Genomic DNA, 18810 nt, shown 5'->3' with positions numbered 1-18810 from the left:
CCCCAACCATACATCACAATAGTCAAGTTAGTGTTGTTAATGATTTTCAATATATTTTATACTTATTTTAGTGTTTGAAGACTATACAGTTAAAATACTGATCCCAAAATTATAAAATAATATTAATTTAAAGATCCTTCTGGAAGAAAAGCACAACAAATATTCTTTACTCAACTCTATTGCTTTAGTAAATTCATTTATAATGTACACATTGGAACTTTATGTCTAACATTATTGTCTGTTATTAAATTATTATGTTAATGTGACATTGTGGAAAGACTTTAATTACAGGTCAATACCAAAGACAGGTAAAGCTATTGAGTATTACATTTAATCAGTATTACAATTTTTACTTAATGTTATCAGAACAGCCTCGTAAGTTCTAGAACTTATTTTATGTTGATTAAATCGTGATTTCTAATTCTGTTTCAAATGCCACCATACCATTTGAAACCATTTAACTGACTGGGTTTAATTTGACATAATTAATAGCTGGCTTTTAATGTAATACATTGTCTAATTAGTTTAATGGGATGCCTAGTTTGCAGAGTTAAAAACTAAAATGGCTGTGGTAGTGTTGTATTTTTACAAGAGCGTCACAATAGAATCAAAGTCATTTTTCATATTTGAGTATTCTGTAATCATACATTAATCAACAATAACTGTAGTTATTGTAAATTATTTTGTCTTTTTTAAGAAAAGGACATTTTACTTGTTTATTGTTATTACGTAAAAGGTTTTTTTTATATAGAAAGATAACTGATCTATTAAAACTTTTCTTCATTTATATTAATGTAAGGGTTAGAATTATGTCAGGGGTTAGTGTCACAATGTTACAAAAACTTCTTGCTTTAATACTAATTGATATCTGAATTTTTTATATAACAAAAAAGGAAATAAAAATCTAGTTTTATCACTAGTACTCAAGTTGATAAAAAGTGTTGACTTACCTACACCCACTTGTTGATGGTGCTTCAGCGAAATCACTCTCACTGAACAGAGAGAGAGAAAGAGAGGAGCTACTGCTTGTTCTGAAACAAGAGAAAACTTGCTAGACATGTTTCATCTCAAACTTTTGTCTTACATAATGCATTTACAAAAAACAGAAAAATAGAAAAATAGAGGGACTGAAAATGTTTTTATATGTAGTGGTGTATCACAAACATGGTAGATAAATATGTTGATTATGTATCTATTGGTCTAGCCTAATAATATACAAACTACCCTTATATAAAACTATTCAATGAAAGATGGTAAAAAGCCTGATTATTAAATTGTCATCTCTTCCCGTTCATGCCAAAACACACCGGGCAAATGAAGTAGAGTTTATCTGTATGAGAGAACTGGGCACATGAAGTCAGCACTATGACCAGACACTTTGCTTTCCCCAACTTGAGATAGTTACCCATCAAAGCTGGGTGGACTCGTGGAAGTTCCACTGACCAGAACCCGGATTTGAACTTTTGGGGTAACTAGGAGACGTGGTCCCATGTTTATTAAATATTAAAAAAGAATTTCAACAGATTTAGTAGGAAAAAAAGGGAAATGTCTCATTACAATGACATGGTATTTTTTGTCATCTACCCCCCCCCCCCCCCTCAACAAAACATCTTTAAAGATTGAACCCATTAACCCACTCACACTTTGACTTGTTGCATGAATAAACAGGTGAGACTCGTAATTTGTAAAATAATTAACTGAATAAAATTAAACCAGCACCCCCAACTGAGTCTTACTGCACAAGCTGTGTTTTATATGGAAGTTATGTGTTGTCGGCTGTTGTGTTCAACGTTTTCAAGTTACGTAAGATGTTCAGAAATGAAATCACACAATTTTGATGGATTCTAAACTCCATCCTAATAATGGTTGGCACACGATGTCACAAGTAGACCCCCCCCCCACCCTCTCTCTCTTAAACGACGTTGCCACACACTCAAAAAAACTAGTATAAATGAATTCGTTATTGAATAGGTTTTATTTGTTCTTAAATAATACGACACATTTTTACAACCCCTACCCAAGCGTCAACTTAAAAAGTATTAAATACGCGGTAAGTGTGCGGTGCAAAGCCCAACCAACCACTAAACTGAGAAGTTGCATCCTATCCTTAATTTCAAATGCGACCAGTGAGAAAACTATAACGCAACATAACCTGAAATAAATAATTCACGGGCCTGCACGTGGCGGGTGAGCTTAATTCCCCCAATTTATTTGACCTTTGTGAGGTCATTCACCTTTGACTGTGTCGTGAACGGCTGACGCGTCTCCAGCAAACGGAGAAACATACAAATTACAAATGACCTTGGACGGAGTAGCAAGGTTTCTAGTTTATTCACAGTAGAAAAAGGTTCCGATGTCATTTGCATATTTCTAGGCCAGGGTTGAGTCATGCACTTATTATATAACAAAAGGGATAGGGGATGGTACGTTATTTTGTTAAACTGTTACGTCGGACTAACTGTGGTATAGAGCAATGGCATGTAACACTTTCATTTTCATTACTTTTGTTGAAAGAATATCTGCTATCGGGAATAGTAAGATGAGCTTTATAAGTTCTAGAACAACAAGCTTCTTCGTTCTTGTTTGTAGTACAGCTGATTCTAAAAAAAAGATTTATCCAGCGGTTTTTTTCCCTTCGTTATTTATTTCTTTTTAAATCCCAAACATTTTATTTTATTAGATCTAGTACTAATTAAATCACAACCTGACGTTTAGGTTGGAAGGCTCCAATAAGTGTTACACAACATCTGTGTTGCTGGTCTATGGAAATGTTACACAACAAGGGCAAAGTTTAAAGACGATGGAAATATTTAAAATTGTCTCCCTTGAGGGTGATGAACCAATCTAATAGTGTCTAAGAAACAAAACAACTTGTCACTTGGAGAAGACACTTGTTAGAAAGGAGTGAAGGGGCGGGCAGTTGATAGAAAAATTAGCTATAGCAGAATGGATACTTATCTGCGTATGACATACGCTTTTTAAAAAGCTGTAGGTAACAACTTCTACTTCCCCTCCTGCGTTGTTTGTATACTTTGATGTTACAATAGGATGTGACCAAGCAATTGAAAGATGGCCGCCAGTACAAAGTATAAAGGGAATAAAAGTGTATTAAAAAGAAATGACGTAGACCTACGTATTTCGTTAGTCTGCAAATAGAGACACGCATAGGAAGGGGAAATGCCGTGACTGTGTATAACATTACAAAACCTATTTTAAATAAAAAAGCATAGTTTAAAAAAATTCCTCTAAAATTAAATCAAGTGAAACACTTCAAGTGCTCATTACAAATGTAGGCAACGAGTTGCCAGCAATCACGAGGTCTATTTAACCGACGTCTATGTAATATACATATCCTTGATCATCCATTTATGACGTCCACATGGAGGGGGTCCGAAAAAAATCGACTAATGTGAACGCGTGTGGGATTGGTGGGGAGGGGGGTGGGGTGTTCGAGTTCACATGTTGAATTACACAGCGAAGTGCTCACATTTTAAATCAAACGTAAAACTGGTTTGTTGCTTTAAAAAGTGAAATTAAAAAAACCCATCCGATCGGTAGTTATACTTTAACTGGGGCCATCCATATCATAAGCGACGCTACGATTTTTTAAAACGATTTTACCTCCTCCACTACCCCTTCCTCAACGTCGCACATCATCACAAAAACCCAGGACTCTAAACCTTAAATGTCGCATCTCAGCCTACAAACGCTCTCAAAACTATAATTTACTGGGCTCGTCAACGTTAGGCAGGCCTATTTTATAATTTTAATGTGTAATGTAATTTTTTTTAAATAAAAAAAAATACCAAAGAGAAGCAACGGCTAAAATTCAGTTTCTAACATTACTACATAAGCGTGTCGTCACACTTTCTGAAATCCTACCCCACCACTCGGAGTGTGACGTCATTTATAGACGACCCCCCCCCCCCCCAAATAGAAATAGCACCTCTTTGGTAAGCGGTTTACGAAGTAAACAGAAGTACAGGTCATGAACCCGAGGGGGCCTTGCAACTTTTTATACGAACACGATACAATTGTATTGAAATAGTACATTTTTGTGTGGAATGGGGGGGGGGGGGGGAGAGAGGAGGAAAGAAGAGGAGCGCTAAAATCCTAAATTTTTGTGAACGCTATAAAGGGATGACCCCTTTTGATACAGTTTTGTGGGAATAAAAGTTTACTTTCGATTTGTTGCTACTAATGCTACTCTGGTTTCCTTTAATAAACTATCTTGATCTAACGCGTTATGCCATGTGGTTTAAGTGTTTCCGCTACTAGCTAGCCTCTTGCTAATTTCGTCTCTCCCAGCTCTCCCATTAGAGTTTTAAGAATGCCGGACGTGTAAACATGATGTTAAAATCAATGCTGACGAGACGATCTAGTGGCACACAGCCACGCTCATGCTGATACAGGTGGCGGGGATGTATTAGCCTATCAATCATGGGAACTGGACTAATGCCGCGTGCTACGTTAGGTCGAGGGGAGGGAGGGGGCGGTCATCTGATGAGTCGCAGTATATCGATTTAAACGTGTTGGGTTGCAGAGAAATCTCCCGTCATCTTCACTCTCATCTATTGTTCTATGGGGAAATCTGGGACTGTTTATAGTTATACGTTCTTGTAAGGGGGGGGGCTGTTTTATTTGAACAGGCTGTTCTTGTAATGGGGGTCTTTTATGTAAGGGCATGCTGTTCTTATAAAGGGGTCTGATTAGCACAGGCTTTTCTTGTAAGGGGGTATTTTATGTAAGGGCATGCTGTTCTTGTAAGAGGGTCTATTGTGTAAGACCAGGCTGTTCGTGTAAGGGGGGGGGGGGTCTGTTGTGTAAGATGGCTATTCTTACAAGAGGTCTGTTGTGTAAGAGGGTTGTTCTTGTATAGGGGTCTTTTCAGTAAGGACATGCTGTTCTTATAATGGGGTCTGTTATGTAAGGACAGACTGTTCTTGTAATGGGGACTACTGTGTACGGGCTGGCTATTCTTGCCTATAGGTCTCTTGTGTAAGGAGTTTGTTGATGTAATGGCGACTGTGGTGTGTGTATTTATACAATAACATCTGGAGGGGTTCTAAGAAAATGTGGTAGGGAAAGTACGCCAATACTTTGAGTTGGTTCACCGTTTATCTTTCACTGAAAGGTGCGCACTAAACCAATAGGTCATCTTGTGATGCGTAAACAACGATTAGCTGAGAAACAAATTGAAAACATATTATAGATCTACACACAATACCAAGACATGTGGGATAAAAGAGTAAAGTTCATCCATTTCAGAGACCTCGACATACAAGAAAAAAAAAATAGTGTGATCATCATTATATATATATATATATATATATATATATATATATATATATATATATATATATATATATATATATATCGTCCGATACATTTCTAACAATATAAAATTGGATCTAAAGTTGCCTCCGTTAATTAAACTATCAACGACAATTAATTCAGTTACATAAACAACAGGTCTTCGCCGAGTAGCTCGCACAGAACACGAACCATTAATCAGTTTAGCAAGTAAACAATACCAAACGTCAACACAGAAATCTGATGCAGATTGTATCGATTATATATTCAAACAACCTACTACGACAACTGTATTTTTCAATGGTTTAATTAATAGTATCATACATTTTAATCGGGATTACTAAATTTAGAAAGCGTGTCAACGTGTTTCGTAATAGGCAGAGAGGGCCAGAGGGGAAAAAAATCAATGAAGGCTGATACGGGTTCCATGAGGCATCATTCATACTTAGGCGACATCAGCATCGTGCGTCTTTAACAAAACGTGCCATGCTCAAGTCATTCGAACTGATCAAATTATTGACAGATGAGCAGCGGAAATGTATTCAACTTGTTAGCTGACCAACATAATAGAACACAAAACAAGAGGCTTGTGTTAGGAGAAACGATGTGAATACATACAATGTATCAGGTTATATGTACATAACTTATATTCAAAACATGGCTTATGTTCGAAAACTGCTTAGTAAGAAGGGCATTTTTTTTTTGCTGTAGGAACAAACGTGTAGTGGAACAAAGGTTTTCATCCTTAAAGGTTTGGTTCATGAGTTTTTTGTTTCAAATGTCATGTTTGTAAAGCAAGCTGCTCATTATCGGAGGAGGGATGTGTGTGTAGTGTATATATATTGTCTATATATTGTTGAGGCAAATACATGTCAATTGAGACGCCCACATGTGGCGCTACGTTATATAAAACGGCATAGAAAACTGCTGGCGATAAGCGAACAGTGTTTCTTCCAGACTTTTTTCTCCGGGGGGGCACTTGAAATCTTCGGGGGGGCGGTAAACTTTCTTCGGGGGGGCGGACACTGTTAAAAGTATATATTTTCTATATAAATTATATAAATTTCATTTCGTTCGGGGGGGCAGTAAAAATTTTTCGGGGGGGCTTTGCCCCCCCGAAGAGATGCCTGGAAGAAACTCTGTAAGCGAAGGTGGCTTAGGGGTGTGTTTCGCAAGACGCGTTTTTACTTTTTTTCCCCCCTCTACATAACACCAGAAGACTACTTGTACTGGCGGGTATTCTAATTGGGACCTTGATAATTGTGGGTGTTCTTGGTGTGGGTGGTGTGAGTGGTAGTAGTATTTAACTGGCATGCTAACTAGGCCATGTGTCTCGTCTTTTCTTGTCTAAAGCTCAGGGGGTATCGCCAACTCAAATATTGTTTAGTGTAAAATCAACTAATTACATGTTGTAATAGTTAGATTTTTAAAGTTTTTATATTGTTCTATACTGATTTTGAGTAAAGGGTTACAAGATTCACTTTAAATAATGGCTAAATTATGGATATAATATAGTGGTGAGTTTTAAGAGGGTTGTAAGTAAGTTCCCTTTTAAACCTGACTGTCGATGTCTATGGGACAAGAGACCGTTTCTGTGACCTCGGTATGTTTTAGCGTGGTCAGCAATATGCTTAGCCGCCATTACTTTTTCAAACGCGACTTGGGAACCTATCAGAGCTGGGTATAGTGAGTGACGTTCTACTGACTAGAACCCGGATTCGAACTCAAGACTTTCAAGGGGGTGTCCAGGTAGTAATGGTTTGGGGATACATGAGAACTACATCATTGTGCATTCTAAACATTCACGAGCGTATCAATGTAGTAGTGCTTTGTTCAGATATGGCACATATTTAACTTGTAAGTTTGGCGGAATGTGCAGTTTAAACAGATTCAATCCGGACAAAAAAATCAGCTTTTGTGCAGTTCATGTGACTTTACTAGTGAGAAGTTAGTCTCGGGAAGTAGACAGCAGACATAACTCACAGTCAAGCTCTCTCCCAACACTAGCAATTAGTACAGCAAACATCGGCCATATTGGACGAGAGCTGTCGGCAAGGCTGACAATTTGTCTGCTGAAAAACGAGATTCGCATAGAATATCTTCCCGCCATCTGCTATTTGAAGAGGAGGTGACGGATGTTCTGTCGACATAATCAAAAGTTTCAGGTTTCCGTATAGTGCCAGACAAGAATACGCGACCTAATTCAACCATTACAGAAGGGGGGGGGGTATGTGCTTTAATACGCTTATAAAATTTAATGGTAAATTTTCGCGTTTATGGGGCGAAAATGAAAGAAAGCTGAGTCCCAATAACACACAAAGAATCGAATTATTTCATTACTTAATTTTAATGCCCATTTTGGGCGTTCTTGTGTTGGTTTACAGACCGCAGTTCAGGTACATTGAAAGGAATTACATTTTTCAAACTATTGTCTCAAGATAAATGAACTTTTCGAAAACAACGTCTGGCTCAGTTCTGGAGAAGAAGATACCATACAGAAATGTGAGCGTGCTGTGAAGGGTCAGCAGACGACCCAACAATCACGTGGGTTTGTTGGGTGTCCAGCGGCACGGGTGTTAACCACGAGGGTGGGGGTCACCAGCATAGAGCCGATCCATCAAAACTGATGACGCTGAATGGCCTGTCAACTGAGTTATGATTACGGTCTAATTAGCGAAATAAAACACCGTGATTTGTGCGCACATCAGTAGTGCTCAAATACTGCAACACCAGCTTTTCTTGAAAAGGGCATTACTTTTTATGTTTAGTAACTCGAATTGACTGGTGACTCAAATATAACTATAATGACAGGGATTTTCAAATGAGAACGTTAAAGCAGAATTTAAAGTTGAGGCAGGTAAAATGAAGAAGTGTCTTTAGGTCAACGCATTGTACTATCATCGCTACGCTAGAGCTCTCATGAAGACCAAAACTCCGTTCCCCGGCTCCTGTGTTAAAATGCTACTTTCTCCCGGTCAAGTAATGCCAGTGCTTTAATTAGCATATAAAACAAATCATTTCTAAACTTTTGAAAGTTAAATCTATCATGTTATTTTACAATGCTTCATTACAAACGAGAGGTAATACAACTATTGCAGTTGATTATCATACATCTATTGTGATTCACAGCATTTACTGTTGAAATTAAGAGCTACATTTATAAGTATCTGTATTGAATGCTTAAAATAGACTAAGATAAAAAAGCATAGGCTACATAATCGTATTCGTGGCTGATTAAAGCCATGAGATTATTATATCGGTATGATAATTACAAGTAAAAATTAGCACAATATTACGTGTAATGTTGAAGTTGGACAGTTTATATTTAGTTCATCGTTTATCGGCCAAGAAAAATTTCAAGCAATCTGAGTGCTATTTCCATCTTTATCTCGTAGTTTCAAGACATTGTGACGCAAGTGGAGTAGAAAATAAACGCGACGCTTCGATCGGTACACATTCTAATCTAAAAATAGATGCTAGATTTTCTCCTGGTTTTCAACCGTTCCGCTGAGGTGTAATGGTTTGGTGAACGTGTGTGTAAATGGGAAAATGACGGCTCAATAGTTATGTAACAACTGCTCAATTTTTCAATCAATATGAGAGAATCATTTTTAAAAATAAAATTAAGCTCAAATGGTTGGATACTATGAGAACGTGTATCCTAAAAAAAAAAAAACGCTATGTTAAGTCAATGAGATAAAGATTCATTGTTTATCACAAGCATTTACTGTACCTTAAAAAGTGAAGGTTTGGAAGTTGTCTTTTTTTTTTTACAAAGGTCACCCCCCCCCCCCTACATAATTGTGAACTATACAAGATAATACAGAAGACAATGACAGCAGCGTATGCCTTATGATCCTTTAAACCCAGAGGCGTAGCGAGGGGGGGGGGGCATATGTCCACGGGCGCCGACCTTAAGGGGGGGGGGGCGCCAAAACGGGTTGGAAAAACAAATTGAAAGTTTGAGTTGGGGGGGGGGGGTGAAAATGAAAAGTTCGAGGGGGTGCAAATCGAAAGTTTGAGGGGGGGGGGGGAGGATGCAAATGAAAAGTTCAGGGGGGGTGAAAATCGAAAGTTTGAGAGGGGGGGGGGGGTTGCAAATCAAAAGTTTGTCCCCGGGCGCCGGGAAGGGTCGCTACGCCTCTGATTAAACCCCAGATATGTAGAAGGATTTTAAAAAAGATAGGACAGGAAAAATAAACAACTAATTTGATTGTGTTGAGATTGGCTTATGAAGCATGTAGTTTTTTTAACTTCAGTCAAAGAATGTGGACTCTGGGAAGTCCTTTTGACTCAGGGACCTGAATCCGGACTCATGGGCTAGCAATGTGTCCAACTCCACTCCCATGTGTTTTTGTTGACATGAGTACTACATATCCATTGTAATTTACATGTGTGTCAACAAGCTAGTCTAATGTAAACAAGGGTAATGAAAAGTTTAGAACCAAATCTAACATACAGCCAGTCTGGTGTGTAGGTCTTTATGTCTATGAAAGCTTATTTTGGTATTGGGCTATTTTATTTAGTAGAATATTAAGTTCTGCTGTTTCCTTGTAAACTACAAACTACACTCCAAACTATAATAAAGGCACTGGAAAAGTTAAACTGTACAGCGCAAAGGTCATCATAATATTTTCTTTTTCATGCACAAGACACATGGGGCAGAGGAACAAGAGTTTATCTGTTTCAATGACCTCAGCATATGGAGGATAGTGTACACAGCCAAAGTAGGCAATGATAAAGTCATCTGGCTAAGTAATGTGGTGAAATAATCAAATTCCAGACAACTAATATTAATACGCATTTTATTCATAAGTAGAGATAGCCTTGTGGAATTGACAGTAAATGGCTCAGGTGAGGCACAGTTTACAAGTTTCAGTGAACTCAACATGCGAAGGGATGGAATGGTCAGTTCTATGCCAAGCTTCCTAAACTTCCCCAGATACTCATTAGAGCTGGGTGGACTCAGGGATATTCTACAGGTTTGAGTCAGGGATTTGAACTGGAAACTTATAGGTTAGCAATCCTGCACTCTACTTCTGACCATACAGCCAATACAAAAATGCTTATAATAAAACTTTATACTCTAGAGGTAACAAAATCAGTCACCAACACATTTTGACACATTGATAATTGGTAAAGCATTTTTAAATGCATTAAAGAATACAAATAAAACATCAAAATTATTTAAAAGATCAAGATTGACAAAACCAAGATATGTAGAGGAATAATGCTAGAGGAATGAGAAACATTGATAGATGAGATGGTGTGATGTCTTGGTTGATGTGTTGATAAAATACAGTTGATGTGTTGATAAAAAAATACAGTTTGTGTTGATAAAATACAGAGGTTGATGTGTTGATAAACTACAGAAAATGACGTGTTGATAATATAACAAGGATGATGTATTGATAAGACATGGGATAATATCTTGATAAAATGTGGTTTAGATCTCAACACTTAATAACCCAGTACTTCAAAAAGAAAGTTTTGTAAAAAAGATGGTTATAAGTTATTTACTAGCGATAAATTACCAAATGTATTTATTAAATTTCTATAATTTTATATAAAGCATGTGGTTGTGATCTGTCACTTTTCAGACAAAACAGAGAAAAGAATGATTTTGGTTGTATACTCATTAATATTAACAAAACCTAGTTTAATACTGCTTGTGTGAGTTTACAAGAGACCTTTGAGTCTTTACAAGAATGAAAATGAGGTAGATGGAAGTCTTTAATTACTGAAGAGTATAAAGATTCCCTATGGGATGGCGTAAACGGTAGAGCTCTAGGCTGCTAAATAAAAAATTCTCGAGTTCTAATTTGGGTCTAAGTCAGAAGAGCGTTCCTGAGTCTACCCAGCTCTGATGGGTACCTAACTCATGTTAGGGAAAGTAAAGGCGGCTGGGCAAAATGCAGACTAAACCTTCCCTTCATATGGCAAGGTCAAGAAACATATGAGCTTTACTTCATCTGCCCAATGGATCGCTAGGTCAAAAGAGGATTCTTTACTTCTTTAAATAGATTCCCTAAACAAGCCTAAGAATAATTAAGGAATTGGGTACTAGGTCTCACGGAAGTTAATGAAGTTGAAGTACACATTGATATTTCAAAACAAGAGACTGAACATTAACCCTGCTAATCTAGCAGTACTAAGTTCTGATACTGTACTGGCATTGTACGCTAACTTAGTAAAATGTATTTTTTTTTATCCTACTTCACTGAAAACAGGCGTTCACCAAAGGTTAAGGAGGGCTGGAACAGATTACAATATTTTTTAAATAGTACCTATTTTTTAAATAGTACCTAACACCATGGCTTAAGGAAATAAGGGGTCATCCATTTATGATGTCCCCACATTTTTTGGATTATGGACCCCCCCCCCCCCCCCCCCCAAAAATCCACTTCTTATTTCCCTTATAAAAGTCCATACGCGTCCGCAAAAGTCATTTTTCTGACCCCCCCCCCCCCCGTGTGGATGTTATAAATGGATGACCCCTAGCAGGCAATGAATAGGGCATCTGTTGTGGAAACAAGCAATAAGTATTACCAGTCAAGGTATATCATGTAATCTACAAAGATCAACAAAAAGGGGGGACCCAAAACATATAAGTTTGGAAAAATTGAAAAAGACAGGAAAATTACTGGAAAAAGTTGAGACTGAAAAAGGAGAAGAAAAAGAATTTTCAAACGTGTACAATCTCTTACCCTGTGATTAACGAACCATAACTGGAATCATTAACATTTACTGCTGTTGACTTGTTTAGTTTGGATTTTTTTCTTTTCTCAGGAAGTTGCTTTTCCATGAGTTCTATTTTCAAAGTTCACTCAGAGGTAGATTTGATACATTAACTTCCTGAAAGGAAAGTATTCATAAAGTTAGTTTACATATCTAAAGACATTTTTCGTTTCCGGTTAAATTTAAAGAGGTGATTTTGGTTTTGGTTTAGAGAAAAAGACAACACTATCGACCTAACGCCATTGTATTTCTCCCTCAATGGGCCATTTATCATGTTATAAAGGTTTTTAAATGTGTTTTATTCTTTACTTTTTGACAACTTACAGCATTTACTTAGCTGCTGGCATTACATGTATCAACTTTCTAAAACATCTTCCAAGATTAAATTATAATAAATTCCTTTTAAACAATGTGTTTGTAGTTTTGTGTGGTGATGGAGACACTTTTGGCTGTTGGGTCAACTTTAGATGGCTAAATAGATGTTCATATGTCACATTAACTTTGTGGGTCATACCTTGTCTCTTGACACAAGTTATGCCTATAGAATGAAGGTTTTGCTACTTTAACCTAATAATTATATATATATATATATATATATATATATATATATATATATATATATATATATATATATATATATGAATTACAACTAATTAAATTGGAAATGCTATTCCACCTGAAATTTTGTATGTTAATTTTAAAATGATTATTAGCAGTTGGATATCTATGTGACTGAGCTACGACAAAAGTGATGCACAATCTATATACTACTAAAAGTCAAGTTTGTTTACATGTTTGAATATTTATTTGTTTCTTTGTCCGATCGAGTATTGTGATATCTTCTACTCTATCCGGAGAGCTGTAAAATAGTATGTAGGTAGAGAATAATTTTTTAATGCAGACAGACTGTTAATCACAAATTTATTTAAAGACGTTAATTAATTTATTGATTTATTCATAGGTATACTAACCACAATTTTTTAAAAAGATTTGAAAAGCCACTAGACTCGACGGAAACAGTGACGTCACATGATGTGTTTATTTTTTACATCGATAATGGCGGCCTATAGAAGAAGATTGTGTTCCCATTCCAATGTTTAACGCGTTCTAAAGCTAATTTTCTGTCGGCTTTAACTTTAACAATACGTCCGTTTGCTGTATTTATTACGTTCCAACACTTATATCAATTTTCAACTGTCTTTTTCATTTAGTTTTAAGATAAATTTCTCTAGATCTAAAGATAAGCTGTCGAAGGAAAGTTATGAATCTAGCCTAGATCTAGGTCACTAGACTCAATGTAAATTCTAGATCTAGACTTAATGTAAATTCTACATCTAGAATCTATTTCAGGCCTTAATACATCTAGAAAGGGGAGGCGGGGGGAGGTGGAGGGGGGAAGGGGGGGACATATGTTGGGGCGCCAAAATGGTTTGGAAAAATAAATTGAAAGGTTGAGGGGGGTTCAAATCGAAAGTTTGAGTGGGGGGGGGGGGGGGGTGCACATCAAAAGTTTGAGGGGGGGGGGGGGGTTGAAAATCGAAAAGTTTGTCCCCGGGCGCCGGGAAGGGTCGCTATGCCTCTGAGTGACAGACGTGATGTTTTTTGATGGATGACCCCCGAAACCCACAGTTATCCAACGGATGACAGGTATTCTAGTTATTAATAAAGGACTTAAAATTATTATTATGTCCTAATTAATTACTTTATAGTGCATTTGTGTAGCAGTTATGAATATAAATTTAAACCTTAGTCTAATACTTTTTCTTATATTAATATAACAAAAAATAGCACTGCTCTTTTAATGTAAAGTATACTCCATTCCCGTTCCCCAGCTGTATACTGCATGAAATGATAGACTGCCAATAGCCTCAGCCATCCTAGAATAAGAAAGAATCTAATCTATGCTTTACTCAAAAATGAAATGGTTACATTTCAGCCACTGTAAGGCATCAACGTTCATAATTTAATTTTTTTTTTAATTAGACTAGACCCATGATCTAATTTTAACTACTTCAAGTTTAACACAGATCATAATAATTAAAACTTAGGCCTAATAGCCGCCAAGTAATTTTATTTTAACCCTACAGCCTACAGTTTACACTACACTCACACTTGACTACAGACTAAATACATTTCACTGGAGTCTAAAAGACATTGCCACTGCGCTACTTACTTATACTTCAAGCTAGAAAATAAGGTAATCAAAGCTAACTGACTTCCCCTCAGTCTAGATTAGACTATTTGAATGATTTTAGATAACGATGTCCGATAAATAGACTCTTCCATAAAATAGGTGTGTTGGGTTGTTAGTTGTATAGCAATCTCGACCAAAATGTTAGGTTAGGCGTATGGTAGGACTAGGGTTAACGTTAGGGACAGGGTTAGCATTGACTTTAGCCAGCCATGTGTGTATGATTCAGTTAACTACGAGTAACCTAACACCCATTTTTTAAAGAAGATTCTATTATTGGAATTTATTGGACACTGGTATAAAATTCCCCCCACTATTTTATGCAGACAATTCAGACATAGATGTAGAATCTCGAGTCTAGGTAGACATAAAGAAAAATAAAGTAACAGTCTAGTAGCCACGAGTTAGTTAGTTAAGACTTTTAACTTTTAAGACAACCAAGTAAGTATTATTATTACTATAAGCAGATCTAGCTAGATCTAGATCTAGTAGGTAGATCTAGTATAGTAGGCTAAGGCAAGGGTATCAAAATTTTAAAAAAATCCCACTCTCTCTTGGTCACTCTGGTCTGTAGATCTAGATCTAGATAGTAGATACTGAACTGATAGATCTAGTCTAGCTTTGAGGCCTACAAACTAGCCAACTGACATTTTTTTTAATATCAAAATATCTAGAACTAGACTCTAGATAAATTATTAAATGATCATATAATTTATAAAGTTTTGATAAAGTGACATAGGAATCTAAATAAAGTCTTTTCTAAATTTAATTTAAATAATTACCAACTCCAGTTGTGATGTTGTTAGAAGTTAGGTTAGCGGTTAGATATTCAATCAAGAATCCAGGCTAGATCTAGAATCTATTATTATTATGAGAATTAGATCTATTGCTTGACATAGATCAATGTCTATAGATATTTGTAAACAAATGGTCCTTGAGATATGACAGAAATAAAAATCTGCAACGCGACACTATTTTTATTTTTATTTTGTCCACAAATAAATCCACCAGAAAAAAAATTAACAATAAAATAACTTAATCTTGTCTAGATTATTTATTTTTTCTAGATTCAATTCAATTCGTGAACAACAGATCTAAATAACACAGTTCTTAAATATTTTAGGTCTAATAACATCAGTCTAACATAACACTCAAACAGGTAAAAAGTTCTAAAATATTCTTAACCACCTGAAGCTTTTTAGCCTACTATGGGCTAGTTCTGCTAGAATCATAACAGCCACAGTTGCCAGATTTTTTTTCAGGTAAAACCGGCTAGATCGAGCTAAACTAGTGCCGCCATATTTTTAAACCAAGTGAAGACAGGCAACTTATAATAGGCCTACATTATAATTACAGGTTTTTAAAATATACTACTTATACAACGTGGCTACCTTTTTAAAAGATAATGATAAATTGCAAATAAATTGTATTACTTTGTTTTGAGTTGATTATGAATTTTACTCATTTACAAATCTTTTATTGCTGGTTCGCGAAAGAAGGGCATGAAAGAGAAGAGATGTCATATTAAAATTTCCCACTTCAAAATAAAAAAAATAATGCAAAACGATTTGAAAGATATGCACGATTACAATAAAAGGCGCAACTCTCAATCACCGCATCAGTTATTTTAACTTATATTTTATAGTGGTCTCAAATCAGGGGTGGACTAGTTCGCCAGTGGGTCCCCAACTAAAAAAAAATATTGGTGGACACAGGAACGGTGCTGTAGGCTACTAGATTTTCTAGGCCTACTAGTATTTTGATTTTATTTTTTTTAAATAATTAATCGTGCGGTTTCCATCAAGCTAAGGATGATCATCAGGTCTTGATGGGGAAAAAATTCACAATGAAAATTTCAATCTGGGGTTGGAGGCCCCCTCTTGGACCAAGCCAATCCACCCCAAATTCACATTGAGTAAAATATATGTAAAATGCTTTAATTTCAAAACTGCTGTAATTTTTTTATAGATCTAGGCCATAATTACTCTGCAGTTCAATATGCTGCGTTTACATTTTTCCAACTAATTTGTAGACGTAAAATAATGTAAATCGTGTAATTCTAAATGATTTGTAAACAGACCAACAAAACAAAGAAATATAAATATCTAATAATGTTAAGTACGGTGCTTTTTAAATTATATTCCCTAACTATTTTTTGAACAAAAAATTACATGCAAATCAAAGGCAATCTTGATAAGGGCATAGGCCAACACTGTCACTTAGGGGCGCCTATAATGATATTAATAGAGCAAACAAAACATAATGATAATACCCAACAAGGCATATGTCTAGACAGGCTTTAAGTAGGACTATTGTTAGTAAAATAAAGTGTGAAAATGTAAAATTAAGAAAATTTTGACAGTGGTCTAAACACACAAATGGGCAGTAAGGCCTAGAGAAACTGCTCATAAGGCCCAAGCGAGTTGGCATTTAAATTACTTTATCAATCCGCACATCTGGCAACATTGCTAATCGAACAAGCGCTTCAAAAATTACGTCAAGGCCAATCTATAATAGTATTTTCATACTTTGTGTTATCCTCTATTTCTACATCTTGTAACAAGTGTAAAGCCGTATTATTACGAGCTATATTATATTGTATGTGCATTATTATATTTTATGTCTTATGCATCAAGTTTCATGCAGGATTAGTATTTAACTTTAACTGTTTCCTTCCACCTGAGAAATACATTTTATTTATACGCTTGTCACATGCTGAAAAGCGTGAGATTTTCGGAACTCTCCGGCAGCCGGAAATAATCGATACTGAGGGGGCGCGTCTAACGGTGTCAAATAAATAATTATCCAGTTAAAAAATAAAACACGTACTAAAAATATTACCGCGTATTTATGTTATTTTTGTAAGAGAGATGGATAATTAAATTTTGTTATTAAAGGTAATTTATGGTTAGCTATTTGCAAAACCTTTAGATGACCCTTTGATTGTATTATTTTGTTTTTTCTATAATAAGGATCGTGCAGATATGTGACAAGTTGGTGGTTCATCGTTTTGTTTATTTATATTTTTTCATTGCTTGCTATTTTTTTTTCTAGTTAGAATTATTTAATTTTAATTTTAAATACAACAAGAATATCTGAAAGTGTATTTAATGTGGATGAATGAAGCTATTTTCTATTTTTAAAAAATGATGCAACTCAACTTTTATATTTTCTAAATTCCTTCATCTTTGCTATTTTAAATCGTCTGAAGGCTAAGGGGGATGAGGGGTGATTGTATGTATATGATATATAATGTTATATAGGGTAGGTAGTGGTTAAAAACCTTTCCATTGTTATATAGGCTATTAGGTGCACGATCCTTAATTGGTATTTAATTATCAATAATGGTTGAACAATTTGTTTAATCACGTGGAGATATATTTTGACTAAGTTATAAATAAAAGTCATCAGCATACACTATTTATACGCTATTTTGTTTCTCATTTTATCTTATCTTTAATGGGGTTTATTTTTAGTTATCTCCTCTGATTAGACCACCAATAAAGATTGACCTAGAAGAAGGTAAACATATAGTAGCCAATTTGAACAGAGTGATAAAAGATGGAAAATGAGAACTGAAGCCTGTGATATTACTAAAAGTCAAAAGTGGATAGAGTTACATATGGACAAATAAACCATACGTATAGTGTACTCGGGGGTATGTTTTAAGTCCCGCCATAGCAGAAGCTGATCTAAATTTATGAACTTTCTTTATCAACACACAGCCACTTATACGAAATCTAATTGATAAAACTAATACGGCACACATAGTTCGTCTACACCTACTACAACGGAAAATACCGAACCAAAGTACTGCGGAATTATAAATAGTTGGCCTCGACCTTGTTCCTAAAATTGTCAACTGTCAAGGCATTCTGTGTTGTTACATAACTGATACCAGAACACGCTAGGCTTCCGTTCAGAACTGATACGCTACGGTGATGCTGTTAAATTAATATTAATTAAGGCCCATGACACAGTCTTTTACTTAAAAATAAATATCCCTTGACATCTAGATATCTAGTAACAAAAATATGTACCCTACTCTACCGAATGGAATGTTCTTCATACAGTGTTTCTTCCAGACTTTTTTCTCCGGGGGGGCACTTGAAATCTTCGGGGGGGGCGGTAAACTTTCTTCGGGGGGGCGGACACTGTTAAAAGTATATATTTTCTATATAAATTATATAAATTTTATTTCGTTCGGGGGGGCGGTAAAAATTTTTCGGGGGGGCGAAGCCCCCCCGAAGAGATGCCTGGAAGAAACTCTGTCTTCATACAACAACTAGATCTAAATCGATTTTATAAACAGTAGGCCAAGAAAACAAAATATTGTTTGTTTGTTGCAATATAGGCGTACAACACTAGGCCTACTCACATACTGAATGACTGGGTTGTTTTTCAATCGAAATGTTTGTTAGATCTGCTATCGATAGACTTAATAAGGTGTTCCATGTAGATCTAGGGCATTCTAGGGGAAATAGCTACGACTCATAAATAACTAAGACAACTTTATCCAGAGTGGTAGCCTACCTATGTGGATCACATGATCGGGTTTGAACAATTAT

At 35.9% G+C, this 18810-nt stretch overlaps 1 protein-coding gene across 4 annotated transcripts in view; it reads right to left on the bottom strand.

The window, feature by feature from the left end:
- LOC131955795 (period circadian protein homolog 2) overlaps positions 1-15475 on the bottom strand; it is a 34912-nt gene extending 19437 nt beyond the window's left edge. For 3 of the 4 annotated variants that reach the window (XM_059320070.1, XM_059320072.1, XM_059320073.1), the window contains exons 1-3: positions 15025-15391; positions 12021-12168; positions 951-1031 (exon numbers count right to left, since the gene is read on the bottom strand). In XM_059320070.1, coding sequence (XP_059176053.1) covers positions 951-1031; positions 12021-12118 — 179 coding nt within the window. In that variant the 5' untranslated portion in view covers positions 12119-12168; positions 15025-15391. Of the gene's footprint in view, positions 1-950; positions 1032-12020; positions 12169-15024; positions 15392-15430 lie in introns of those variants that run through there. The other variant, XM_059320071.1, reaches the window with a different exon arrangement.
- Positions 15476-18810: the final 3335 nt, after the last annotated feature.

Source organism: Physella acuta, unplaced genomic scaffold (assembly GCF_028476545.2).
Source record: "Physella acuta isolate Inbredline_101_S28 unplaced genomic scaffold, ASM2847654v3 ptg001103l, whole genome shotgun sequence".
NCBI lineage: Eukaryota > Metazoa > Mollusca > Gastropoda > Physidae > Physella > Physella acuta.
This window is presented reverse-complemented; position numbering and strand designations above follow the sequence as displayed.